Source organism: Chrysemys picta, chromosome 1 (genome assembly GCF_011386835.1).
Source record: "Chrysemys picta bellii isolate R12L10 chromosome 1, ASM1138683v2, whole genome shotgun sequence".
Lineage (NCBI taxonomy): Eukaryota > Metazoa > Chordata > Testudines > Emydidae > Chrysemys > Chrysemys picta.
In genome coordinates this window covers 113,422,855-113,449,588 of record NC_088791.1, presented here as the reverse complement: position 1 = coordinate 113,449,588, position 26,734 = coordinate 113,422,855, and the positions used below count along the sequence as shown (strand labels likewise).

The window sequence follows — 26,734 nt, the reverse complement described above, 5'->3', positions numbered from 1 at the left end:
ACTTACAATGAGGAGTTTCTGCTCTAAGTCTGAACAGAATTCATTAAACAGAGTTGTAAGGAAGAGAAAATCACATGCTGTGCTATGTTTTTCCTCTAGCAATTAAGCTCACACACTGCAGTTATCTGGTTATCTGCATAGAATAATTTTTTAGTAATTATACATTTAAATATACTCGTGAGTTATTTTTTTTGTAAGTGATCACCCAGTTTCTTTTAAAAAGGAAGGTAAGAGAGAGAGGAGTATGATACAATTAAGAAACTCAAGAAATTAGAGTGGGAGTATGTCTTGCTTCTCCCACCAAGAGTGAGATGTTGTTCATTGCTATATATTCACCTTCCCCAAGGAAGCAAATGTCTTGATTAATTCCTGTATTACAGAAACTGAAATGGAAGTAATTTCTGTTAATGTGCAGTCAATGACCTGTAATCTAGATGACTGAATTTTAATCACCACTTGGATATTAGAAGGTTATTTTAGTTTCTTCCTTGTTATTCGATTCTGTTTTTATAGGTTGGTAACTAAAGGCTACAATATGAAATATTTACTGCTAATGGTGTTATGTTCTTGAAGACCTATGCACAGCTTTCTAAGATTTGCTGCATGCCTTTAAACAGATATCCCATGTTGGGCTGTTTGTGTGTAGACAAATGCAATGCACATATGAGTTTTTATTTTTACCTAGTTTCTCTAATGCTGTTTATTACTTGTCTCAGATTCTGGTTGAATCACCCATTAAGATTTTTTTTATATGACATCTGAGAAATGACCATAGTTGTACTATAAATAGCGTTTGTATCATTTGACTTAATGAACGCTTATGTTACTTGTTCACTTTTATATTTTTTTATATTCCTGCTTTTAAACACAATTTGCAGACAACTAGTTAAAAACACACACACACAAAATTTAAATGGGGGAAAAAACTACATTGAAGTTTCCCTTAAGGGCTAAGATTTTACATATGTTAAGTCAGGACATTTATCTATCATTTCTACAATAACTTCAGTTCTGTCATATTGTGCACACACATTAGACCAATTTTTAGGACGGTTTCAGAACATCCAAATTGGGGTAAAATTGAGGGGTTGAAGTAATCAGAAGCCTTGGTGATGTGAAACTGGAGAGGGGTGCTAATCCTGTGAATCTCAGCTTTAGCTCTGCAGTCTTAAGAGCTGTGTTGGACTGAAGCCCAAAACTCTGCAGGTGTGTGAGTCCGGTCATTGCAGAATGTTGGCTATATGCAGCTAACCAGAAAATTAGGGTTATAGAGTATTAAAGCAGAAGAGTTGCACATGGTGTTTTGCTCAAACTTGAACACAAACACTGTGGCATAAGCATTAAAAATGTAATGTCATGGAGTTAATTCACTGTGGGAACCACTGCTCGGAATGTCTTTACTCTTGTTCCTGAAAAATCTCAGCTATAGGGTATTTTTGAGGGGGAAGTTGCGTATAATGCACACAGCTGTTGCAGCTATTGATCCTAATTCCCACCTCAAGTTTAGAACTTGTCACTGTCTCCAGTTGTAGAGCTTCAGCTAAATTACTGTTGGCACCTCCTTATAAATCCAATACATAGTGCTTTGAGTTCTGAACATTCTTACAGGCGAGCCAGTTTTTGCATGAGGTCTTGACCTGGAAAGGGGTTGGAAGTGTGAAGAGAGATGATCAGTTTAAAAACAATTGCTTAAATATCTGTGGGATCCCTGAATGACTCTTAGCTTAGTAGTAATATTTTTTAGTAAGTCATCCTGTAGAGGCACAAGAATGGACATCCATTAGTATATTATTAGATGCCTTACATGCTACATCCAGAATATCTAAATGCTTAAGTATGACCTAAACTTGCATTTGAAGAAAGAATGAGAAGTAGAATTTAAGAAAAATAGATCTTGACCTTACTAGGACAAAATCATTGATAATTAATAAACAGGAACATTCTGTGGACCTGAATTTATAAGCTGTCCAGTATAAAATAATTCAATTACTCTCTTGGAGCCTATCATGACTACTTCACATTGGGAGTGTCATCAGAAAAATAAAAGTTGGCTGTGTAAATGTGGCCTTGACGCTTATATCATATTTAATCCTCTTTGGGGATGTGATTGCGAAAAAAAATTGTGGTAATTAACTGTATAAAGATGCAGCTGTTCAGCTACTAGGTAATACTTATCCTCTTCGTAACCTTGACAGATGGAAGAAAAGTTTTTGAGAATTGTATTATCAGCAAAGAAATCAATAACAAATGGGAAAAAACTCACCAGATCCTCCTGATCTAGGACGTTTTGCAAGTGCTTAATAGAGGGGAAAAAAATCTTTCAAGGAGTGAGTTGAAAGTTTGACTTAATCTGGAACCTTTTTTGGAATTGTATTGTAAATCACTTAATGTTTCACCTGGCCTTCTTTCTGGCGGCCTGAATTGTTTATTTGATGGGTCTTTTGGTCTGGGAACCTGTTGTGGTGCCCTTCTCTTTTTGGTTTCATAGTTTCAGATTATATCTAAGATCTCTGCCTGAAGATTAATTGTAATGATTGACCAGTGGGACCTCAAACAGCTTCATGTTTTGGGAGAGAACATCATGACTACTTCACATTGGGAGTGTTATCAGAAAAATAAAAGTTGTCTATATAAATGTGGCCTTGATGTTCATGTTTTGGGAGAGACCATTTAATCAGCAACTGGGGCTCTGATCAATCTCTAGCACGTTTAAGAGCTGCTCAAGGAGTATACGAGATATCCAACCCAGAGGCCCCAGTAAGGCCTAGGAAAATGTTTATGTAGCAGCCTAAAATGTATGTCTGAATCTGGGCTGTGTTCACACCTCATTGAGGTATAAAGTGTGTAGAATCACTGACTCTATCAGGTGTTTTTTGTACTCAACAGAACTCAATTCCTGTTGTGACAGATTGCCAGCTATGATGGGTCCCGCGCTTTCTCTTCATGTGGGGGTGTTCAGGGCGTCATTTCTCGCCCCTGATTTGGGGTATTAACTGTACCACTAGTATCCCAGAGAAGGGGAGTGAAGAGGGAGGGACCTGGGCCCGCCCTCTACTCCTGGTCCCAGCCCAGGGGCCCTAGGGATAGCAGCAAACCACTTGAACTAGCGATTCCTTCCCCTGGGCTACTTCCCTCTCCGGCCCTTCAGCTTGTGGGGCTTCCTGCCCTCTCTCTGCTTGGGCAAGGTTTCTCTCAACCCTTTGTGTCTGTGGAGTCCCTCAGCTCTGTACAAGCCAGGTTTCCCTTTACCTAGAGTCTTGGTCTTCTGGCCCGACACAGCACTTTTCCAAACTCTCCACTGCTTCCTTCAAACTGCTTTCTGCTCCAACACCAAACCATTCTGCTTCAACTCCTCCAAACTGCTCTCTGCTCCAACACCAAACCACTCTGCTTCAACTCCTCCAACTGTCTTTTTATCAGGTCACTGGCTTCAGGTGCTCTAATAAAACTGTAGCAGCCCCTCTTCCCTCTACAGGGAATAAGGTTCTCCTCATCCTGGGGCTTACATATCTCCCATCTATTACTCTCCTGCTGCCCTCTGGCCATGCTGTATCACACTGTTTTCAGGCAGAAAAATAGGATAAAGGTGGACTGTTTACTACAAATCACCTTGTGAGCCATTTGGGCTAGTCTGCAGGGTTTCTCTTAGACCGTAGGATTGCACTCTGGGTAAGTAATGCCAATATGCCATCTTGGGTTTTTTTTTTAATCCTACTAAGACATTATGGTGCTCTCGCTATTCAAAGATATCTGGCTTTGTAATTATGTTCAGGTTACTAGTTACTTTCCTTCAGTACTAATAGTGCTTGTGGGTGGAGCGAAGAATGAGGTGGGAGGAAGAGAGAACACACAGCAGAAGTAGACTTGAAGGGAAATGTGTCCTGCTAGAAATTGTCTCTTCAGTTAGAGAAGAGCTGTGTCTATGCTAAATTTTGTTTCCTAAAACTTCCCACAGTTGCTGCTTTGATGGTGGCAATGGTAGGAATGGTAAAGTAACCACAAATCTGTGCATTTTTACTGCAGTGTTGTCCCGTGCTGCTCAGAATGGATCTCAATGAGCTACTGGGGTCTTGCCTACCCTAGTACTCTCACCATTGCTGTCACTGGTGCAGCTCCACAACTGTAGGAAATTTTAAGGAAAAAGCCTCGTGTAGGCAAGGCCATTGGTAGTTGCCCCCTAAATGGCCAATTCAGGCTTTGGGAAGTAAAAATAGTAAGAGAAAATGGCTAAATTACTGCTCTAAGGAGAGAAATTAACACACACTGGGCCAGGATCCTTGCTTTAATTCAGGCCGCAGTAACTGCATTAACAGACTAGTGACAGAGCACGCAGGTGACATCAAAAGGGTTTGTGTCTGGTGAAATCCCAGCTTGTGATGCAGATATAGGACAATAGAACTAAGTGAAGTACCTTGTGCTGCTTTGAAGTTGTGGTAGAAATATTTTTTTTATTCAGGTCTATAACGTTGCTTGGGGCCAATGTTTTGCAGTGTCTCATAATTGGGGCTGGACCCTGTGGCCTTCGTACAGCCATCGACCTGTCCTTACTAGGAGCCAAGGTGGTGGTCATAGAAAAGCGGGATGCCTTCTCTCGCAACAATGTGCTGCACCTGTGGCCATTCACCATACACGACTTGCGGGGCCTTGGCGCCAAAAAATTCTACGGCAAGTTCTGCGCAGGAGCCATCGATCACATCAGTAAGTAAAGCATCTGTTATCCACACATCTGATCTCACTTCTCCTCAGGGAAAAGATGGGAGATATGTAGTGACTCAGTAAAATTTGATCTTCAGCAGTAGCTCCTCTGATCTGCTGTATCCCTGCAATATGTGACTTTGATGCAATTCAGTCCTGTGTTTTTATAGCATTGTTTGGGCCAGACCTAGATGTGGGCTAAAGGTGGGGCTGTTGCAGAACCTGTAATTGCAACCCAGCATACACCTATGATCTTGCCATGAACCCTTCCTTTCTACTTTGAAAATTAGACTTGGGGAACCAACCCCCCCCCAACTGATAATTCTCTTTAAGTGCCTCAGTCTTACCCCTGCAACTGTCACACTAATCTCTTTCCCTACAAATGCTAGGCAAGTTGCAGAAAATGGCCTAATACTCTTGAACATCACACTTTGCCTATGGCCCTGCAAAACCCCAAAAAGTAGAAATAAAGCTATGACACTCCGGGTACAGGCAAATATAAGACAATTTCACATAGGTTGTAATCTGTGTACATTTGGAAGAGTGGAAAGGAGTGGTGAAGATGGATTCACTACTTAACGTTTTTAGGAAAGTGTCTGAGGACAAGAAAAGCTGCCAGACTATGAATAGGATTTGATTGGGTAGAGGGTTAGGAATCAAGCTACTGAGAAGATAAGATAGGTTTGATTTTAAATGGGGGATCTACTGCCCTTTTAAAGCTGAATGACTCTGCTTTCACAGTCAGCAGGGTAATGCATTCCATTGTTTTTGATCATGTATTGGGCATGTCCCCAGCCAGTTCTTTTTAGCCCCGGGGATGTTTTCTACCAAGTGGTGAGCCAACAAAAGCTGGAAGAAAGGGAAGCAAATCCTACCTAGCAAAAGCTGATAAACAAGACTTGGTCTCCAGTGTAGGAAAAAGGTCTAGCTCTTGCTTTGAAGTGATAGGACTGACAGAAAGATTTCTGGAACTTTGATCTTACAGACAGAGACACAGAGCATTCCATCCTCTTTTGTCCCTCCCCCCTCCCCGCGGCCCCCCTCCCCCTGAATTACAGCAATTAAGTGGAGTCCCGAATTAGGCAGTAGAGTTTTCCCTGCAGAATAGCAGTGTCTTTGGGTATGTCTACACTACGAAATTAGGTCGAATTTATAGAAGCTGGTTTTATAGATATCGGTTTTATACAGTCGATTGTGTGTGTCCCCACATAAAATGCTCTGAGTGCATGAAGTCGGCGGACCGCGTCCACAGTACCGAGGCTAGCATCGACTTCCGGAGCGTTCCACTGTGGGTACCTATCCCACAGTTCCCGCTGTCTCCGCCGCCCATTGGAATTCTGGGTTGAGATCCCAATGCCTGATGATGCAAAACAGTGTCGAGGAGGGTTCTGGGTACATGTCGTCAGGCCCCTCCCCCTCTGTCAGAGCAACGGCAGACAATCGATTCGTGCCTTTTTAACTGGGTTACCTGTGCAGACAACATACCACGGCAAGCATGGAGCCCGCTCAGCTCAGCTCAGCTCACCATCACTATATGTCATCTGGGTGCCGGCAGACGTGGTACTGCATTGCTACACAGCAGCAGCTAATTGCCTTTTGGCAGTAGACGGTGCAGTATGACTGGTAGCCTTCATCGGCTATCTGGGTGCTGGCAGACGTGGGGCTGCATTGCTACACAGCAGCAGCCCCTTGCCTTTTGGCAGTAGATGGTGTATTACGACTGGTATCCGTCGTCGTCGTACTCCAGTTCAATCAGAGGCACCTGGGCAGACATGCTTTGTCTCCTGGAGACTCAGTCCTGCCGGCAGTCCTATTGAACCATCGTGACGATGATGGCTAGCAGTCGTAGTACAGTCGTAGTACTATATCTTCTTCCACGCACCCAGAAGAAACCGGTTTAAAGGGCCCTTTAAGTCGAAAGAAAAGGCTTTGTCATGTGAACGTGTCCAGGCTTAAATTCGATTTAATGCTGCTACAGTTGACCTAAACTCGTAGTGTAGACCAGGCCTTTATCTCCTGTAGTATTCCTCCAGGCCTACAAACTGCCTACCTTACTCTAAGAAGCTGTGTTTGCTCTTGAAGGAGCAGAAGGTGTGAAGCTTGATGCCCTGCAATGAACCCTGAACCACAATCCTTGGGATAGGAAGGCAGGTGTTGGATAAACTTCCCCATTGGTCTGGGAGACTGATTTCTGTGTTCTTTAAAAACATCTTATAAAATGCTTTATTTATAAAAATGATCTGAGGAGGCTTATGTAGTAACTGGTGCTTCCATAAGATGTGCACTGATGGACATTTTATAATACAGGTAGATTTTGTCTTCATACAATATTAACTTATTGTCTGAGTCTATCTCCTGTCCTGCAGGTATCCGTCAGCTCCAGCTCATCCTCTTGAAGGTTGCCTTGATCTTGGGAATAGAGATCCATGTCAACGTGGAATTCCAGGGGCTTGTCTATCCCCCTGAGGACCAGGAGAATGAGAGTAAGTAGAACGAAATGAGAGGGGTGTGTGGGAGAGGGGAGTAAAAATGGGACAGGTGCATGTACACAATGCTGCTCTTCAGACTGAAGAAGCAGGCTAGTTTAATCCAATAGGTTTTACTTTCTAGTACCTAAATTTGGTGGTCCCTATGGATATTCACTGGGGGTTTGGATGCGCTCTCTTTGCCCTGGACCAGAAATTCTTCAATAGCAGCGTCTGTTGGTTTGCACCTGCACCTTTTGTCTCCATGTGCTCCGAACCGAGGGCATAAGGGGCAGTGCGGACTAGCCACCTCTTCAATTCCTGCTCTACCGCAAATCTGAAGAGTATCTGAGTAGTGGGGAAGGAGGAAGGGACGCAAATACTCAGGGGAACCACGCAGCTTGAAAAACTCTAGCTACTATAAGGTATAAGTAACCTTCCTTCTTCTTTGAATGCTGGTTTCCATGGGTATTCACTGTAGGTGACTCCCGAGCAGTATTTATAGAGTAGGCAAGTCTAAGGAGGTGCTCTGCACCAGTCTGCAGGATTGCTGAACCAAAGGAAGCAACCACAGCCATGAGGGCATAGTGCTTGGAAACCATGTGACTGAAGCCCCAGGTTGCTGCTCTGTAGATCTCAGAGGGGGAGGATTCCTTGAGCTTGAGCTCTGGTAGAATGAGCCCTGACCAATAGTTAATAATAGTTTAGTCGTAGTTAGTTAGTGGGGGTGAGGGGTCTGCCCTGCCCTCCATTGTTCTCCCAGGACATTTAGTGTGACCAGGGTCCAGCCTGGCCTGCCTTCAGGACTTCCCAATGAGTGACCCTCTTGAGAGCTCCCTTGGGGGATCGCACATTCCATCCTTTCCCCTTGGCACTAGGCGGTCTCTGGAATTTAGACTCTGCAGACATCTAATGGAGCCCTTCGTGAGGCCCCTGTCAGATCTGGAACCTTTCTTCTCTCCCTCTTGTTGGTCAGAGCCTCCGGGCAGCGCCTCACTAGCAACAGCATTTTCCAGCTCAGAATCCTCCAGCAGCCCCAAGGACTCCATGAAACGAAGATATGAAGAGGAAAGGAGAAACAGCTATAGAAAGAGACAAATCACTGCCTAAGACCACCAAGAAAAGGTCTGCCTTTTCCCCACCCTTGATACCAGGTGAGACTCCCTGCCTCAGAGTGGGTTCACCCAGAGCTCACAGGGAGCACGGGCCAGGTGCTTCCAGCACTAAGGTGTGTAAGTATAGGAAGGAGAACTCGCCCACTGCACCACACCGAGACCTGTGCCCAACCCCACCTCAGGAGACCAACCTATACTGGCCAGTTCTCCTTCCTAAAACCTCATTACAGCCTTCTTGAGGACCTGGCGATTTTACACATATCCTGAGTTGCCAAAACCATAGGACTCAGTTCCAGTCAGAGAGATCACTACACTATTCAGATGAACAGGAGGTGATACCACTGGTTCCCCCAATGGTCCAGACACGGGACATCGGTCCAGGTGGTTTCCAGAGGCCCCTACATCCCCATGACCTATACTATACAGCTAGGGACCAGTGGTACCCCCCTGTGGGACCTGCTTCTGTAACCATATATGGGCTTACACACTGACGATACTGGAGTTCTCGGGATCCATGCTATCGAGCCTCAGACTGAGGAGCTGGGGGCATCACTTTTGGCAGAAATTACCTCCAAGAGAGGAACCTCAACTCCCCAGGATCATATGGAGGAACAACAACTAGACAAGTCAGTAGTGCTTGATCTGCCAACAGCATCTTCTTCATCTCCAGATGAAGCAATGGTACCACCCTCTCTCTCCCCTCCAGAGGGGAGTACCGGGAACTTCTGAGGAGGATCAGTGAAACCCTCCACAGTCCACTGTAAAAGGTTCATGATACTACACAAACTCCGGGATATACTCCAGTACACAGATCCTTCCAAGGAGACTCTTGCTATTAATAAGCCCATTTTAGAGCCTGCTAAGGGCATTTGGTACACACCAGCCACCTGTTCCCTGACCCCTGAGAGGACTGAAAAGAAATATTTTGTTCCCTCCCGGGGGGCAGGGAAGTACTTCTTTCACACCCTAAGCTGAACTCTCTGATTGTCCAAGCAGTCATAGTGTGGAAGAGACTATACCAACCCAGGTCCACTCCTTTGGACAATGATGCCATCATCAGAAAGAATTTTTCTTCAGCCAGACTACTATGCCACATTGAACTAACAGGCAGTCATGGCAAAGTATGACTTCATTAACTACAATAAGCAGTCAGAGTTCATCAGTAAACTATTGCAGGACTGTAGACCTCAATTCCAGGCTATCCCTAGATGAAGGGAAGCTGGTAGCTAGATCGTCCCTTCAGGTGCCACTTGATGCAGCGGACCTGGCTTCCTGTGCCATGGTGACCTTAGTGGTCATGAGGCAGATATCTTTGCTGCAGTCATTGGAGTTCCCCAAAGAGATACGGTTGATGTTTGATAAATTGGAGAGAGTTCAGAGAAGAGCCATGGGAATGATTAAAATATTAGAAAACTTGCCAGATAGATTCAGTTCCTTGAGTCTATCACTATTTATCTTATGAAAGAGCAGGTTAAAAGGTGACTTGATCAGTCTGTAAGTACCTCCGATGAGAACAAATATTTGATGATGGACTCTTCAGTCTAGCAGAGAAAAGTATAACATGATTCAATGGCTGAAAGTTGAAGCTAGAAAAATTCAGTTGGGAAATAAGGTGTAAATTTTTAACAGTGAGAGTAATTAATCATTGGAATAACTTAGCAAGGATTGTGGTGGATTCTCCATCACTGGAAATTTTTAAATCAAGATTGGATATTTTCCTGAAATATATGCTGTAGGAGTTGTTTTGGGGAAATTCTATGGCCTGTGTTATACAGGACGTCAGACTAGATGATCACAATGGTCCCTTCTGGCCGTAGAGATTCACAGATTCATAAATTCTGTTTTGAGGATAACAACCTATTTAGGGAGACAGCTGAGTCGCTTCTTTTCCTTAAGGGTTCTTATGCCACCTTCTACTCTTTGGGTATATACACCTCTGCTCTTCACAGGTAAATTTTCTAAGTTGCTACTACAAAGATACCAGCCAACCCCTCAGCTGTTCTACCACCAGAGGGCCTATAGAAATCCTGAAAAGATGTCAGAAGGTGCAGCACGACAGACACATCATACCAAAACCATCCCCTCTCCAGACTCAAACACCTACCAAGACATTTTGATGGGATGTTCGCGAGCCATCAGCCAGTCCAGGCACAACCAGTCTCCATTCCCCCTTTCAGTGTTTTCCCCTGTTCAGAGACCCCCTGTCATGAGAGGATTCTTGGACAAGAGCTGAACTCCCTAATCCAGCTAGGGCTATAGAGCTTGTACCCCCTCGTCACAAGGGGAAGGGCCTTTACTTCAAATACTGCCTAATCCCCAAAAAGAAAGTGTGCCGGAGGCCATCCTGGAACTCAGGCAACTGAACATCATCTGCTACTCCAGATTCAAAATGTCTACCCTGTCTGCTATAATCCCCTCCTTGAATGAAGGTGACTGATTTGCAGGTCCTGATTTGAAGGACACCTGTTTTGCATATGTTGACATCCATCAGCGCACAGGAAATTGCTGCGTTTCACAGTGAGGTTAGTGCATTCCAGTACATGAGGCTCCCCTTTGCCCTTTCAGCAGCCCCAAGGGTTTATACAAAAGTCATGGCAGTGGTGGCAGCACACCTGCACTGTCAACACAACTCTATATTTCTCTGCCTACGTTATTGGCTGCTCACAAGAGTACTACCTGCGCCTTGTGATACAATCCTCATCTCCTTACTCAACCTGAGTCACTCCTTGGGACTTCAGGTAAATCCAGGAAAGTTCACTTTAACACCTACAACAACTACAGAATTTACTGGAGCAAATCTAGACTCTATTGCAGCCAGAACCTATTTACCACAGGACAGATTCCTTGCAAAGATAGACCTCATTCACCTTCTTCTCAGTCCTCAGACATCAGTCCAGTCCTACTTCATCTAGGTAGGTCACCAGGCTACATGCATTTACTTTGACCTCCTTTGTGAGGCTCCACTTTCACGGTCTCCAGGCTTAGCTGAGGAAGGTCTACACTCTGAGCAGAGACCCCCTAGACAAAAGTCTCACTTCCTCAGTGCCCTGATATCACTCACCAAGTGGGAAAAGAGGGGCAATGTTTGTGTAGGGTTCCTTTTGTTCCTGTGCCACCCACAAAGACACTTGTTATAGATTCCTCTCTACTGGGCTGTGGAATGGATCTGGACAACCACGCAGCTCAGGGTTCCTGGACTCTGCAAGAATCCACACTCCACAACAATGTTCTTGAGCTTCAGGCAGTACACGAAGAGTGTAAGAGGTTCCTGCCCTTCATCTGGTCCACTGATGTCCAGGTCAGGTCAGACACCATGGCCGCTGTTTATTATGCAAACAAATGGGAGAGCAAGGTCTGCCCCGCTCCGCAGGGAAGCAGTCAAACTCTGGAACTAGTGCATACAGCATCAGATTATCCTCTATGCAATGTATTTACCAGGAGTAACGAACTCCCTAGCAGACACCGTAGGCATTTTCACATGGAGAAGCACCAGCAGATTTTTTTGCCAGTGGGGATTCCCATCATGGGAGCTTGTTGCAACTGATGGAAACAGGAAGTGCCCGACCAATTGTTCTCAAGACTCTCACAGGGGCCTGACTTCAGAGGGGATGCCTTCCCAGTGCAATGGTCATACCTGATGAAGTATGCTTTCCATCACATTCCCCTCCTACCTCACATCCTCAAAAAGATCAAGTGTAACAAGGCAACAGTGATTTTAATAGTACCATGGTGGCCATGACAGTTTTGGTTCACCACAGCTGGGCAGATGGCCTCCTGCCCATGCATTCACCTGCAGCTATCTCCCAGCCTACTGCCACAGACAGGAAGCATCCCCAACCATCCCACCACCACTCCTCTCCATCTGTCAGACTGGTTATTGGATGGACAGCAGACTTGCACAGATCTTGCTTGGAGGAGGTCCAATACATCCGTCTCAATAACAGGAAACCCTCAACAAGAAAGTGTTATGCTGCCAAGTGGAAGTGTTTCTCCCTATGATGCCAGAGCATCATTTGCCTTTGAAGAAGTCCAGAATTCCTCTTATCTTGGACTGTCTCCTCTCCTTTAGGTCATCGGGCCTATCCATCAGTTCACTACGGGTACACTTAGTGGCTATCCGTGTCTATCTTTCTTTGGTAGAGAGCTGTTGGTTTTCACCCACTCCATAACAGTAAAGTTGTTAAAAGGCATTGTCAGAAACTTCCCACAAGTTTCAAAATTTATGCCTGCTTAGGATGTGAACGAGATACTATCGGCGCTTATGAACCTGCCATTTGAACCTTTTGGCTTCCTTTTCCTCTTATACTTATTGATGGAGGTGGCATTCCTAACAGCTACCTCCTCGGCCAAGAGAGCGGGTGAACTCAGGGCCCTGGTGATGGACCCACCTTATACTGTCTTTCACAGAGACAAAGTATCCCTGAGATTGCATCCCAAGTTTGTCCTCATGATTCCTCCTGATTTTCATTTGAACCAGAAGGTTCACCTTCCTGTATTTTATCTGAGACCTTACAATAATTAGGAGGACCGGAGACCCTAGATGTACACAGAGATCTGGCCTTCTACCTGGACAGGCCAAGGCCCGTTAGAAGATCTCTGAGGTTATTCATCTCCTTTGCTGAGAGGATGAAAGGAGAGGCAGTATTTTCCCAAAGACACTCTGAATGGATTTCCAGCTCCATCCTCTTCTGCTATGAACTGGCAGAACCCCTCCTCCTTAGTCTGTCAAGGCTCATTCTACCAGAGCTCAAGCTGCCTTAATGGCTTCCCTGCATGGAATCTCACTTTTTGAGACCTACAGAGCGACAACCTGGGGTTCTATTCACATGGTTACCCAGCACTGTGCCCTTGTGCAAGCCTCCGCTGTGGATGCTTCCTTTGGTTCAGTGATCTTGTGAACTGTGGTGCAGAGCACCTCCTCAATAATCACTGCTCGGGAGTCACCCACAGTGAATATCCACAGGAACCAGCTCTTGAAGAAAAGACAGTTACTTACCATATAGTCACTGGAGTTCTTCAAGCTGTATGGTCCTTATGGGTATTCGCATACTGCTCCCCTCCCGCTCTGCTCAGATCCTCTTCGGATTCGTGGTAGAGTAGGAACAGGAGAGGCAGTCAGTCCACACTGTCCCTTGTGCTCTCAGATGAGGGCATGAGGAACTGAAGGACACAGACCTCGACTGACAGACACAGCCATTGAAAAATGTCCAGACCGAAGCACAGGGAGCGCATGCAAACTCCCAGCAAATACCAATATGGGCCAGCACTTGAAGAACTCTAGTTACTATAAGATAAGTAACTTAACCTTCCTTTCTTACTTTACAAAACTAAAAGTAGCTAATATATTCTGCTGAAATGGACAAAATGCTAGTTTATAATAGTTCCTGCAGAATTTTGGCCCATTGCGCCTACAATACTGTAGAACTCTTTTGTAACAGTAACCACTTGAATTGCATGCGTTGTGGCTATTTAGATCATTTTCCCTGCACACTTGCCATGGATGTTGTTGGCAGTCTTGTTACTGGCCAAACAGATCAAGTAACGTATGAGAAGTTGACTTTGAATCTATTGGGCGAAGTCTTTTTCAGTCTTGTAACACTGAGAGCCTTACAATGATCTCTCTAGTATACTGTTATACTTTGTCCTAGTTCCATTAAACCCCATTTATCTAAAAGCTTTTAGTAGATTGTGGCTGTTCGGGTTCCCTTTAAGTGAAACGATGTATTACAATAGGCTTAGATCTTACTACTGCAAGTGTTTTCCAGATGCAATCGGGGTGCCATAATGGTCCTGAAAAGATGCTAACACCACCTGTTAGGGTATCAACTGTGTAGCCTCCCAAGCCAGGGATGTTGTGACAATGCGGTTCTGGCAGAACCCAACTGAGAGTGCCAACTCAGAACAAATTGCTCAAATAGGGCAGTTACAGCCCCAGGCTGGGGTTTTTTCCACTTCTAAGGCAAACCAAACCAGCCAGACTAGGAGGACTTCGGTCTCCCCCCCTGGCTAACCGCAAGTCTCACAAGCAATCTCCTTAGACACTCCAGTTTCCCAGTATTACCACCAGTGCCACTCGTTATGGGGACAAATGGTTATGAAAACCAATACCCCAGTAAAAGAAAAAGGTTCTCCTGATCCCAAAGGACCAAGCCCCAGACCCAGGTCAATATACAAATCAGATCTTACCCACAAATCACACTGTTGCCAATCCTTTAGAATCTAAAATCTAAAGGTTTATTCATAAAAGGAAAAAGATAGAGATGAGAGTTAGAATTGGTTAAATGAAATCAATTACATACAGTAATGGCAAATTTAAGAGTAGCAGCCATGTTAGTCTGTATCTGCAAAAAGAACAGGAGTACTTGTGGCACCTTAGAGACTAACAAATTTATTAGAGCATAAGCTTTCGTGGACTACAGCCCACTTCTATGCTCTAATAAATTTGTTAGTCTCTAAGGTGCCACAAGTACTCCTGTTCTTTTTGCGGATACAGACTAACACGGCTGCTACTCTGAAACCTGTCATTATGCAAGGCACTGCATTTAGCCGTATGGAGTAGTAATGGCAAAGTTCTTGGTTCAGGCTTGCAGCAGCGATGGAATAAACTGCAGGTTCAAATCAAGTCTCTGGAATACATCCCCCGCTGGGATGGGTCCTCAGTCCTTTGTTCAAAGCTTCAGCTTGTAGCAAAGTTCCTCCAGAGGTATGAAGCAGGATTGAAGACCTGATGGAGATGAGGCATCGGCCTTATATAGTCTTTTCCAGGTATAAGAACACCTTTGTTCTTACTGTGGAAAATTACAGCAAAATGGAGTCTGGAGTCACATGGGCCAGTCCCTGCATACTTTGCTGAGTCACAAGGCGTATCTGCCTTCTATCAATGGGTCCATTGTATGCTGGTAGCCCTTAATAGGCCATCAAGCAGGCTAGGCAGAGCTAACACCATGTTGTCTGGGATGTCACCCAGCAGCATAGCATAAGTAAGTTTGAAATGCAGATAGTATAGAGCCAATATTCATAACTTCAACTACAAAATTGATACACACATATAGACAGCATAATTATAACCAGTAAACCATAACCTTGTCTTAGACACCCCATTTGACCCCCTTTATACAAGATCTGGGTGCCACTACAGAACCTTGGTTGCAACAATGATCTATATGGTCCCAGAGTAGATCAGTAACGTCACAGATGTGAGAAATGGTTTGTGTAGGAAGTGAGAGGTGATTCCTATGCTCACTTTTTTTTTTTTAAATGTCTGTGTATGTAGATGCACCTAATACATTATTAACTGAGGGTTTATCCACAGGGATAGGCTGGCGTGCACAGGTCCACCCGAAAACACACCCGGTGTCAGAGTACGAATTTGAAGTGGTCATTGGAGGAGATGGCAGGAGGAACACTTTAGAAGGTAATGGCTCCTGATGCGTCCACAATGGAGAGCTTTCCACAACACACACTTAGCAGTGGAATTGTCTCTATTTTAAATGGTCATAGCAGAGCTGAACAAAAAAAAATTTCTGTATGAGCTGCACTCCAATCTCTTTCCAAATATTCAGCACTTAAAAAGTCTGTAAAGATGTGACAGAGGAGACACAAGCTCCCCTTCAGCCCTCAGGAATCCAGTTGGCCAGTTGTATCACCACTTCCTCTTCCATTCTCTTCATCTTCCTCTACAAGCAAAGCAGCAGGTGTATTGGGCTTGATTACTTTCTGATTCTCTACATTTTCTAGATTTTTTTTATGTGGACTAATCTTGCACTTGCAGCACCTCCTGCTTCTGAGATAAGGTGGGGAATTATTAGGCATATCAATGGGATGGTTGGGAATGATATTTTAAATCATTGCTGTAAGAGCCATTGCACTGTGTGGGATAGAGGTGAGTCGTTTCAATATAGTCAGACATTTTCTTTTTTCTTCAAAGATCCAAGTTTTATTTTCCTGGTGAAGCAATTTGCAAAAGAGGATTTTGTTGCTTCCCCTGTAAAGAAGAGTGTCTGTAATATCTGACCCCTTCCTTCATATATTTAGGGGCCCGCTTTGTAGCAGGCTGAGTGAGTCTTCTCTAAACTTGAGCTGTATTTCATGATCTCTGCTCTATCCTGTCCCTAGGGTTTCGTCGGAAGGAGTTCCGTGGTAAGCTGGCAATTGCTATCACAGCAAACTTCATCAATCGCAACACCACAGCCGAAGCCAAAGTGGAGGAGATCAGTGGCGTGGCCTTCATATTTAACCAGAAGTTCTTCCAGGATCTGCGAGAAGCCACAGGTTTGTGAACAATGACCAAGTATCTAGAGGAGAAGGAGTTTATCTAATTACCAGTTTTTTACACCAGTTGTCTCCTTAAGCTGCTTTTTTTCACCAATGAATGAGTGAGTATCGTGGCCCTTGATCCAAGAAGTACATCACTATTGTCTGTCCTTCCTGTCTGATTGTCTGCCACTTTCTCAACTGATTTGTTCCAGCTTGTTTTTCAGCTGCTTGTCATTGTAGCTTGTAACTGGAAGGCTGTGCTTTTTAACTTTTGGACAAGTGATAAGCCATCCGAGCTTTCCATGGAGAAACTAGGATGCCATGTTTTCCCTGTCTCCCCCACTCCTCTGAAGTCAAGCTTGGAATGTCAAAACAAGGTCAGGGCCGCTAGGGAGGGAGAGAGATGTCTCTGTGTAGCTAAAGGTTCAATTTTTGAAACCCCTTGAAAGCATGTGAATCAAATGCTCAGTGCAGCCATATAATAGTTCTCTCTGTTGTAAGGGTTACCAGCCGATGTAATTTCAGTCTGGTGTATACTCCTTGTAGGCTGGAGCTTTCCAAGGCTTTGGGGGATTTTGGCAGGGCCCTCCATTACATTTAGAGGCGTAGGTGAGTCTCTTGTGCACTATCAGACATTCTCTGTGCACAGGCCTCACCTTCGCATGAGCCAGGAGGGCTGAGCCAGAACTCTTCCAAATGATGTTGTGAGCTCTTGTACTACATATAACATAGAACCGACTTTGTCTTACTACATCCCTTTCTTCTGTCATAGGTATTGACTTGGAGAACATTGTCTACTACAAAGATGACACTCACTACTTCGTCATGACTGCCAAAAAGCAGAGTTTGCTGGACAAAGGGGTGATACTGCATGTGCGTATTACGTTCTCCCAAACCTCTCCATATTGGATGTATGAGACAATCTGGCCTTGGCACCTTGGGAGAAGGGAGTATATTTTTGAAGGGAATTAAATAAATGAGCGCTTAACATATACCTGGACATATTGACTTCTCTTCAATGTCTCTCTTAGGACATGGCCAGCAGGATTTTTAAGGCAGGCCAAAAACCCTGGAGCTGGTCCTGCTTGTGATAGAGCTTTACTCATTACTTGTATTGACAGAGATCAGTTTAATGTTGGCTTTGGTCCTAAAGAAATAAGTAGGACTCTAGATCTTGCATCTTTTGTCTGAAAACAGAGCATGGAGGGAAGTACACAGGAGTTTAAATTAACTACCATATACACCAATGGGCTAACACTTCATTTACAAACAGCTGGACTGCACTATTTAGTCTGTTCTGACAATATACAGAGCCAGGCTGTAGCTTAGAACTGCCTCCTATGGTTATGGCAAGACAGCTGCATATTAATCACCAAGAATTTAACATTCTCCAATAAGTTGTTTTACTAACTGGCCTGCTAGTGGTTTGGGACCGGTATGCAATATCTCACATGGGGTATGTCAATGTGACTTGAAGAAACATGATTTGAAATAATATATTAGGGGAATCCTGGATATCAGATTTCAAACATTAGTCCAAATAAACATGTAAAAATATTGTATGTTAATTGCTTTGCTCTGATGCCCTAAGCTGGCGCACACTAAGCTTGTTTTAATCAAGACCTAAACCCAGACATGCTTCCCTTATAGTGAAGTTCACAGGACTTCAGCTGGATGCTTTCACTGCGGGCATGTCTACCCAGTGAGGTAACGCGTACTACGGGCTGGGGACTGGGAGCAGGGGTGATTTCTAAAGCGACTAACATGTAATGCAGTAACTGGCCCACAAAGACCTGCTGGTGTGCACTAAAAGTTCCCTAGTGCACTTTAACAAAGTACTGTGTCAAACAGCGCTATGTTGAAGTGCGTTAGGGAACTTTTAATGTGCACCAGCTGGATCTACACAGACCAGTTAGTGCGTGACACAATGTGCTTTAGAAATCACTCCTCTGTAGTCTGCATTGCTTCTCTGTGTAGACAAGCTCTTAATCTTCACTTCAGCTTTTTATGTTGGTGTGATTTAGGTTTTTATAGCTAAGCTCTGAAGTTCACTCCCTATAAAGATGGAATAGAAAGGGTGTTTAAGTACTCAAAGTAAAAAAATTAATTTAACAGGTGACGTAATCATGAAGCTTCTTCAGAAACAATCATCAAAAGGCTGTAGTTATACAACTTTATGAAGCTGTAGCGTCTGTTGTTGACTGTATCCTTTTGGAAGTGACCCTACATATTATTCATGGCCAAGATACTGTTGCCAGCTTTAGCATATATGCTTTCCATTTGTAGTGTGCATGCTAAGCACCCCCACTACCACTGCGTTTACTGGCACTGCCCACTTTTATACTTTTCACACCTCTGGAGTGACCATATTGCCTGTTGGCATGCTCAGAAATGCCAGCAGGGTTGTCAAGGCTCTTTGCAAGAAGAAGAGATAGAAACATTGTTTTCTCTTAGAGGCCTAGACACTAGTGATCATGAAATAATTTAGGGAAAGGTCCTAAATCGCTGGACTCAGAGGAGTCTCGGAACCTACAGTTGTAGATTGTCTGCAGATACTAAACTTAAAATTCCCTCTCCCAACATGGCTGTTCTACTCTGACTCTTCTCTCGTTTGGTAGGACTACGTGGACACAGAGCTGTTACTCTCACGGGAGAATGTGGACCAGGAGGCTTTGCTCAACTATGCCAGGGAAGCAGCTGACTTTTCTACCAATCATCAGCTGCCATCACTGGACTTTGCCATCAATCACTATGGGCAACCTGATGTGGCCATGTTTGACTTCACGTGTATGTACGCATCAGAGAATGCAGCGATGGTGCGAGAGCAGAATGGTCACCAGTTGCTCGTGGCACTGGTTGGGGACAGTCTGTTAGAGGTAGGTGTTAAACAGCTCACTCACTGTGTGAGCCAGGAATGGAGGTGATTGCCATTGCCCCTATTGCCATTGAAATGAATGCAACTTTCCCTTTGTGCTATGAGCGTTTTATCATGAGGAAGGCAACTGCTGTTTTATATAATAGAGTGGGAGGAGCAGGGGGAAGGAATGGTGGGAAAACAGTGAGTATTCAGCATAGCAGTGACCTTCTATGCAGAGACCTGCTGAAATTGCATCTGTTCTACCTGCTCATTGTTGTGGCTGCTAGAATCCCTGAGGACACTATGCTAGGATAGTTAATAATTAGCATACTGTAGTTAGTTTGAAATATCTGTTTTTTAAGAGAAGCTCTTAGCAGCTCCAGGCTATGAGTCATTGTACGGAATAATGAAACACTAGCTGTGGATTAGCTCACAGCCAGTTCACCATGCATTTGGCCTCCACTAGCCCAGAGGGAACCAGTGCCTCCAGCTAATCTCTGAGTTATAATATCCTAGTAGGCTACCCTCTAAATATGTTCTTGGTACCATTTTTAATTTCCTTTCCCAAATGACCTTTTCTTCCCCCTCTTTTTTTGTGTGTGTATGTGTGTGTGTGACCTATTACATCTAGCCATTCTGGCCGATGGGAACTGGAATAGCCAGGGGCTTTCTGGCTGCCATGGATTCTGCTTGGATGGTACGAAGCTGGTCTCAGGGAACTAGCCCTTTGGAGGTCCTCGCAGAGAGGTAATGGAGGGTTATTGTGGGGAAATGAGTCTAGTTGTGAATTCTGATCTGAATACAGAATGATTTGGGGGCAGAGGTAGGTGGAAAAGTAATTGTGCTCAGAAGGCTCGCTCTTCTGACCATCCACTCCGATTCCTTGTCCTGTTACAGATGTGCACCCAGAGTGGGGTGGAGGGAGCAAACCTTGTGTCTTTAGTGTTCCTGGAGGCTGCCCATTGGAGTGGTTTGATTAAGGGAAAGATTTCCCAAGAAGGTGAGGGAACTGGCCAGAAGCACCACCATGTGAAGGTCGGGATCACACACACATGCACACTGGTGCTCGGCTGTAACTTGCTGCTCTGAGCACCACAGGTCCAGTGGAATCTATTCAGAGAGGAACAGAATAGCGACCAAAGTGTGTTGTTGCTACTCTCTATTGGTTAAAAGCAGATTAGAGAAAAGAGAATATTTTCCTGGTGGTTGTTGGGATTTTATTAGGTGGAAAAAGTGAGTCTAATCAGTGCTCTGAGCCTTAACTATACAGTCTAGGTGAGGAAAAGCTTAGATGCCAAGGGGATAGATGCCTTTGAAAAAGCTGGGAGACAGAAATACATGCTAATTCCAATTATCTTGTAAATATTTTTTCTGTTTTTTTTTTTTTTATTTTCACGCTGAATCTACTGCTTGCGCATTCTCTCTTTTTTGTTTGTTTGTGTTTTGTTCCAGGTGACATAGCAGCATAGGAATTGCCTTTACAGATCAAACCAGAGGTCCATCCAGGGTGGAATGATTTAAATCACTGGGTTTTCTTTATTTATATATATATATTAAAAAAAAAACTAATAAAATTCTAAAACTCATTGATTTAAATCAAGCAGAGGCATTGTAACACTAATTTGAAAACTTGTGCAATTGCTAGGTTAAATTAAAATTTATAATGAACTAAATTATAAATGTTGGGGGTTTTAAATGTCACTATAGCATTTTTAAAATTCCACAGCTGGTTGGGTATCTTATTTGAATTTTTTTTAAAACTGCTATATTGAGGTACATTACTTAAAGAGATACAAAACTTTATGCACGTGTTCTTGCAATTAATGATGCGAATAAGTCCTTGTAGTATCAGAGGCCAAAATTGTATTTTTATAAAAAAAAAAAGTTTAGTGTCATTAAAGTTTCTTCAAAAATTGGTTTTGACAATGAAAACTTCTCTAGATTTTCAATCCAAAATTATTTTGAACTTTTTTTAATACACACAGGACATAACTTTAGGGTCCTAATATAGGAGTTCAGCTTGGTCAAACCATTTCAGCTTCCTTGACGTGTGGAAGTTTGGTATTTCAGAAGGCGGTGTTGATTGTGCATATAGCTTACCAATTTTGTACTTGAGTTTGTGCTGTTCTCATAATAAGGATGTTAATGAGGCCCAGAACTTGTCTTCATCATAGATGAGTGTTTTAAGAATGAAATTTAGTAGAAAAACCTCTGTTAAATCTGAATTTCTACTAACAATTACACCTCTTCCCCGATATAGCGCTGTCCTCGGGAGCCAAAAAAATCCTGCCGCGTTATAGGTGAAACCACAGCCGCCGCCGCCTCCCCCCCCCCCCCCCCCCCCCGGGGGGCACTGCTTTACCGCATTATATCCAAATTCGTGTTATATCGGGTCGCGTTATATCGGGGTAGAGGTGCAATAGGAAATTAATTAGTTTCTTAATTAAAGAAATAGGTGCAAAATATCCACTTTAACAATTTGACTATAAAATGGAAAGAAATTTCCAAACTAGCAACATGTGTATTAACTCATGAATTTTATCTGTTCTGGGTCCCTCTAATTTAGTGTTGTGTCTGACATTGGCCAGAACCAGGTACAAGAAATCCTGGATCATTATAGAATAGGGGTCACGGCCCATCAGGGTAATCCGCTGGCGGACCGCGAGACGTTTTGTTTATGTTGACTGTCCAAAGGCATGGCCCCCTCGCAGCTCCCAGTGGCTGCGATTCACAGTTCCCAGCCAATGGGAGCCGCAGGAAGCGGTTGCCAGCACGTCTCGGCAGCCTGCACCACTTTCCGCAGCTCCCATTGGCCGGGAACAGCTAACTGCGACCACTGGGAGCTGCAGGGGGCCATGCCTGCGGATAGTCAACGTAAACAAAATGTCTCGCGGCCCACCAGCGGATTACCCTGATGGGCTGCGTGCCGAAGGTTGCCGACCCTTGTTATAGAATATCCTATCCACAGGACAAGCTTCTTTCTAACGCCTGCCAGTTAGAGGTTGGCTTATGCCATCTTTCACATGGGTTTATATTCTTAATATTTTTATCCTGCCTGATATAATTGTGGAAGCTCTCATGATCCATATTAAATATTTAATACTTTTTTATTACAATTAATCTCTTGACATCAATACCACCTTGTATCAGTGAGTTTCACAGGTTAATTATGCACTGAGGAAAAACGTATTTCATTTTCAGTTTTAATTTTGCTTGCTTTTAGTTGATTCTGTCATCTTGTTCTTTCTTACAAGAGATTAAATAGGAGCATATGATTTATCTTGTCCATATTATTTATTATTTTGTATGCCTTTGTCATGTCTCCTCTCTATCTATCATGTCCCAATCATTTCCAGCACTTATATGGAATTCTCTCCTTGCATTTACTAATTTTTTTTGTCTGTTTCTGGACTACTTATTTCTATTGTCTCTTTTGAGATGGGGTGACCAGAGCTGAAAACAGAATTCCAGGCGAGGGCATACTATTGATTTATATAATGGCAGTATATTTTCAGTATTATCTGTCTCATTCTATTATTCCCACTTCCCTGATTCCTGCTGAATTAAAATATAAACAGCTTAGATGCTTAAGTACTGGATTTTGTTTCTTATCTGAAGGGGTAGGTTTGTGAATTTGAGTGTTCTAACCCTCTGAGTTCATTAGGGTCTTGACTTTGAAGGTGGTGGTGGTGATGTATCTCTTTCTCTTACTTGCTGATCTGAAGTTAGTATTTTTCCCTCAGGGAAAGCATTTACAGGCTGCTGCCTCAGACCACCCCTGAGAATGTGAGTAAAAACTTCAGCCAATACAGCATCGATCCTGTCACCCGGTATCCCAATATCAACGTCAACTTCCTGCGGCCAAACCAGGTAACTGGGCTGGCAATACCTTCGACAGCATGTGATCTGTGTCCTCTTCATGTAGCCATTAGTCTGTATCAGAGGTTCTCAACTGGGAGTGGGGGGACAGCACAGCGAGCCATAAACAAATACCAGGTCGCAGTGCCACTCACTCACATTTGGCTCCCCCACCGCTTTGGCACAATGGAGGGGTAGCTGGGCCAAACTTGAGCAAGTGGCATTGCCATGGCCGGAAGGGGGTAGTGTGTGGTGGGGAGAGGGCCCACTTGTGCACAGATGCACACATTGTGCTGTGGCGGGCTCCTCCGAACAGTGAGAGCCAGCAGGCCAGAGCAGGAAGCTGGGCCCAGGCCTGTATGACAGAAGCTACTGTCTAGGGTGAGTGTGGGGTGGGCTCGCTCTCCAATACCCTCCACTCCCCTCCTGTACACTGAACCAGGATAGAGCCAGGCTCTGCCCTGTGGGACAGGAGCCACCATTGCTTGCATCTCAGTGCCCTCTATGCTTCCTATGCTCGGAGTGCCAGGCAGCACCCTGCCCTGCACTCATGTCCTGTATGCTGTGTGCATGCATAGTGCCAGGGCACCCTACCCTTCCCCGCTCTCCAGTGCCAGGCACTGGTCCCTGCCTGCATTCCAGGTGAGTGCTGGGTTGGCTTGTGCTCAACCCCCAGTCCCAGTCCATGGGACAAGAGCAACTGCTGCCCAAGTCGGGTGAAGGGTGGGCACACTCTCAAACCTTTCTGGCTAGGTCGCAGAATCCTCCTCCCTATTTTAAAGGGGACGGGGGCAGAGAAAGAATCCAAGTTTTAAAAAAATGTTAAAGGGGGATTTGATTCAAAAAAGGTTGAGAACCTCATGCCTATATGAGTATTTAGGGAATTGACAGTGGCCAAAACCAGAAATATCCATCATGCTTAAACCACTGTACTGTACCCACTTCCCTTGTGACTAGATATTGTAGAAGTCTTTAAACTCTGTTCACAATCATGTCAGTTGTAGCTCTGAACTTCTCTGGATTTTGGCAGTTTCAGTCATGCTGACGATATATTTTTTGTATTTCCTTTATAATAACTTTATATACATTCAGTGGCTGCACGTTGGTGCCTATACTGAGATGGAGGCTAAGAGCTGTTCCTTGGGGTTCTTTGGCTTTTGGGAATTGTCTACTGTGCGAATGTGTCATAAAATAACCTTTTATATAATCATCCCCTTGTTGTCTTAAGGGGGCCATGTTCCTTGTGTGTACGTGTGGCTTGTTTTTAGAAATGGAATTTAGTGTGCAAGGGCAGTAGCTCTGGCCTGAGGAGACTTCTCCTGCCATATTGGCTTTTGATGAGAGAGACTAGTCTTTTTGACCATTTTTAACCCTTTGCATTCTTACAGGTGCGCCACTTGTATGATACAGGAGACCTGAAAGACATTCACCTGGAAATAGAGAACTTGGTGAACTCCAGGACACCAAAGCTGACGCGGAATGGTGGGTCCCACCTATTGTTTCATTTTGTTGTGCTCTTCCAGAGCTAGGTCAGTGCATCAGATGTACAGAGAGGTCCCCTTCTGTTTCGAAAAGTGTCTAATTAATTCTTGGCTCAGAAGCTTGACTTTTCAAACATAATTAAACTTTCAAACATAATTAAAATGTAAACATGTTAGCTTTACCTCAATTTCCCTTATTACAGTGTGCTTCCAGATTTCTAAACATTTGTTTCCGAAAGGGTTTTTGGTCACCTTCTGGATCCTGTAGTGGAGTCCTTATTTCAAGTGTGAAAAACCAGCCTCTACTTGATTTGTCAGTGAAGCCAAAAACTCTAATTACAGATAAAAATAATAACGGAAAAGTAGAAAATGAATGGGGAAAAAGAGAATTCTTTTTGTAGATTCCCCTCCACACTCAAGCTTTTTCCTTTTTGAAATCTTATCTCTTAGTTCGACTAAATAAAGCAATTACTTTACTTGCATTTTCCTCATAATTTAGCAGCTCTACTTTTCGTAAGGACATCACTGCATTATGGAATCTAAATACTGAGCCAGTGCATGGCATGTGTTCTAGGAATTAAATGCCTTACACTAAGAACTGGAATAGTTGTCTGGTCAAACCATAACCCAAGGGGTTTGTTGAACCTTTCCCAGCCAAATAATTTGGATGTCTGAGTGGTGTTTTGGTGTCTCTTAGAATAGTGTTTTATTCAAGTCTGCCTGTTTTGTTACTGTACCTTCTTCCCACTGGTGTACAGTTGCGTAGGGTCTTCTTATTTGTTCTTTGACCTGCAACAATGCCACCCTGGGCTGTAATCTTGTCACATCTCATAGCTAAACAAGATCTGGACGGTCAGTGATTTGATGGAAGACCTTCAAAGTAAATGCAACTGTTGCAGAAAGATGTTGACAATTCTTCTATCCGAAACAATATAGCAGGGGATTAGGGAGCACCAAGCTAGGAGGAATGCCATCTTTTGGATCTGACTTAAATCAAGATCTTGACCACTTTTGGTCATATAAAATTTCCTGGGATGTTCACAAGAGCCAGGGTGATCTGTCCTAATTACAGGTTGGGTAATTACTTTTTAGCAAACTACAATTCTCCCTTCAGTGTGAACTATGTATCACATTATTAGTCACTTCCTGCCCCCCCAAAAAACAGTTGTATAGTGTTCCTGATGCAGAAAACATGCTGTTCCACCCCAGAGGTGGCTGCATTTCAGTGGGTGAGTGATCCCTATAATATATACTTCCTGAGTTGTACTTGGAATTCTCATGAGTGAAAAATGATAAATTACAGCTTACTAAAAATGTCATTTGTTTCAGAGTCTGTAGCTCGTTCCAGCAAACTGCTTGGTTGGTGCCAAAGGCAGACTGATGGGTATGCTGGTGTGAATGTAACAGATCTTACAATGTCATGGAAGAGTGGCCTAGCCTTGTGTGCTATTATCCACAGATACCGTCCTGACTTGATGTAAGTGATTGCTTAACTAGAACACAGTGCCTGGAGAGAATGTTAGTCAGATTTGCAACCAATATATGGGGAGGGATTTGCAAATTGTTTAGAGAATAGTGTTAAAATACAGTACAGTTGTGATATGTGGGGGAAAGGACTGAAGTCAGTTAAATTAGATTCAGTAAAGTCTAGAGCGATTCACCTGTGGGGAAGAGGGTTATAATGTCTTGGTGAGTATCAGGCTACATGTGCCATCATTTTATCTTCTATCTGTCCCAAGTTGTTAGTGACCAAAACTCATTACCGTCTAACAGCTATTCAGTAGCCTATGTGCAATTAGTTAGAAATAGTTGATGGCTTCAGTTTAATTCATAGCAGACAAATGTCCACATCACCTTTTATAAATAGCCCCCTTGTTGGTAGCTTCCTCAGATGGCTTTTAAATACTTTTTCAATCCGAGAGGAGGGGTCTCCTGATCTAAATAGACACAATGTAGGGAAGCTTGCACTACTGCTACTTTTGCAGTAACCTGTTCTGTGAATAAGTG

The 26,734-nt window shown here is 43.8% G+C and overlaps 1 protein-coding gene across 50 annotated transcripts in view; it reads left to right on the top strand.

Moving 5' to 3' along the window:
- Positions 1 to 26,734, top strand: part of MICAL3 (microtubule associated monooxygenase, calponin and LIM domain containing 3) — a 261,805-nt gene that overhangs the window by 98,178 nt on the left and 136,893 nt on the right. For 47 of the 50 annotated variants that reach the window (XR_010598278.1, XR_010598281.1, XR_010598280.1 and 44 more), the window contains 10 exons: positions 4,491 to 4,698; positions 7,062 to 7,178; positions 15,588 to 15,689; positions 16,391 to 16,546; positions 17,304 to 17,404; positions 19,150 to 19,407; positions 20,020 to 20,135; positions 23,132 to 23,258; positions 24,635 to 24,728; positions 26,057 to 26,204. Coding sequence is in view for 47 of the 50 variants with exons in the window: in XM_042849363.2 (XP_042705297.2) it covers positions 4,491 to 4,698; positions 7,062 to 7,178; positions 15,588 to 15,689; positions 16,391 to 16,546; positions 17,304 to 17,404; positions 19,150 to 19,407; positions 20,020 to 20,135; positions 23,132 to 23,258; positions 24,635 to 24,728; positions 26,057 to 26,204 (1,427 nt within the window). In the remaining 3 variants the exon portion in view is untranslated. The remainder of the gene's footprint in view (positions 1 to 4,490; positions 4,699 to 7,061; positions 7,179 to 15,587; positions 15,690 to 16,390; positions 16,547 to 17,303; positions 17,405 to 19,149; positions 19,408 to 20,019; positions 20,136 to 23,131; positions 23,259 to 24,634; positions 24,729 to 26,056; positions 26,205 to 26,734) is intronic. The other 3 variants (XM_065583151.1, XM_065583145.1, XM_065583196.1) reach the window with 1 other exon arrangement.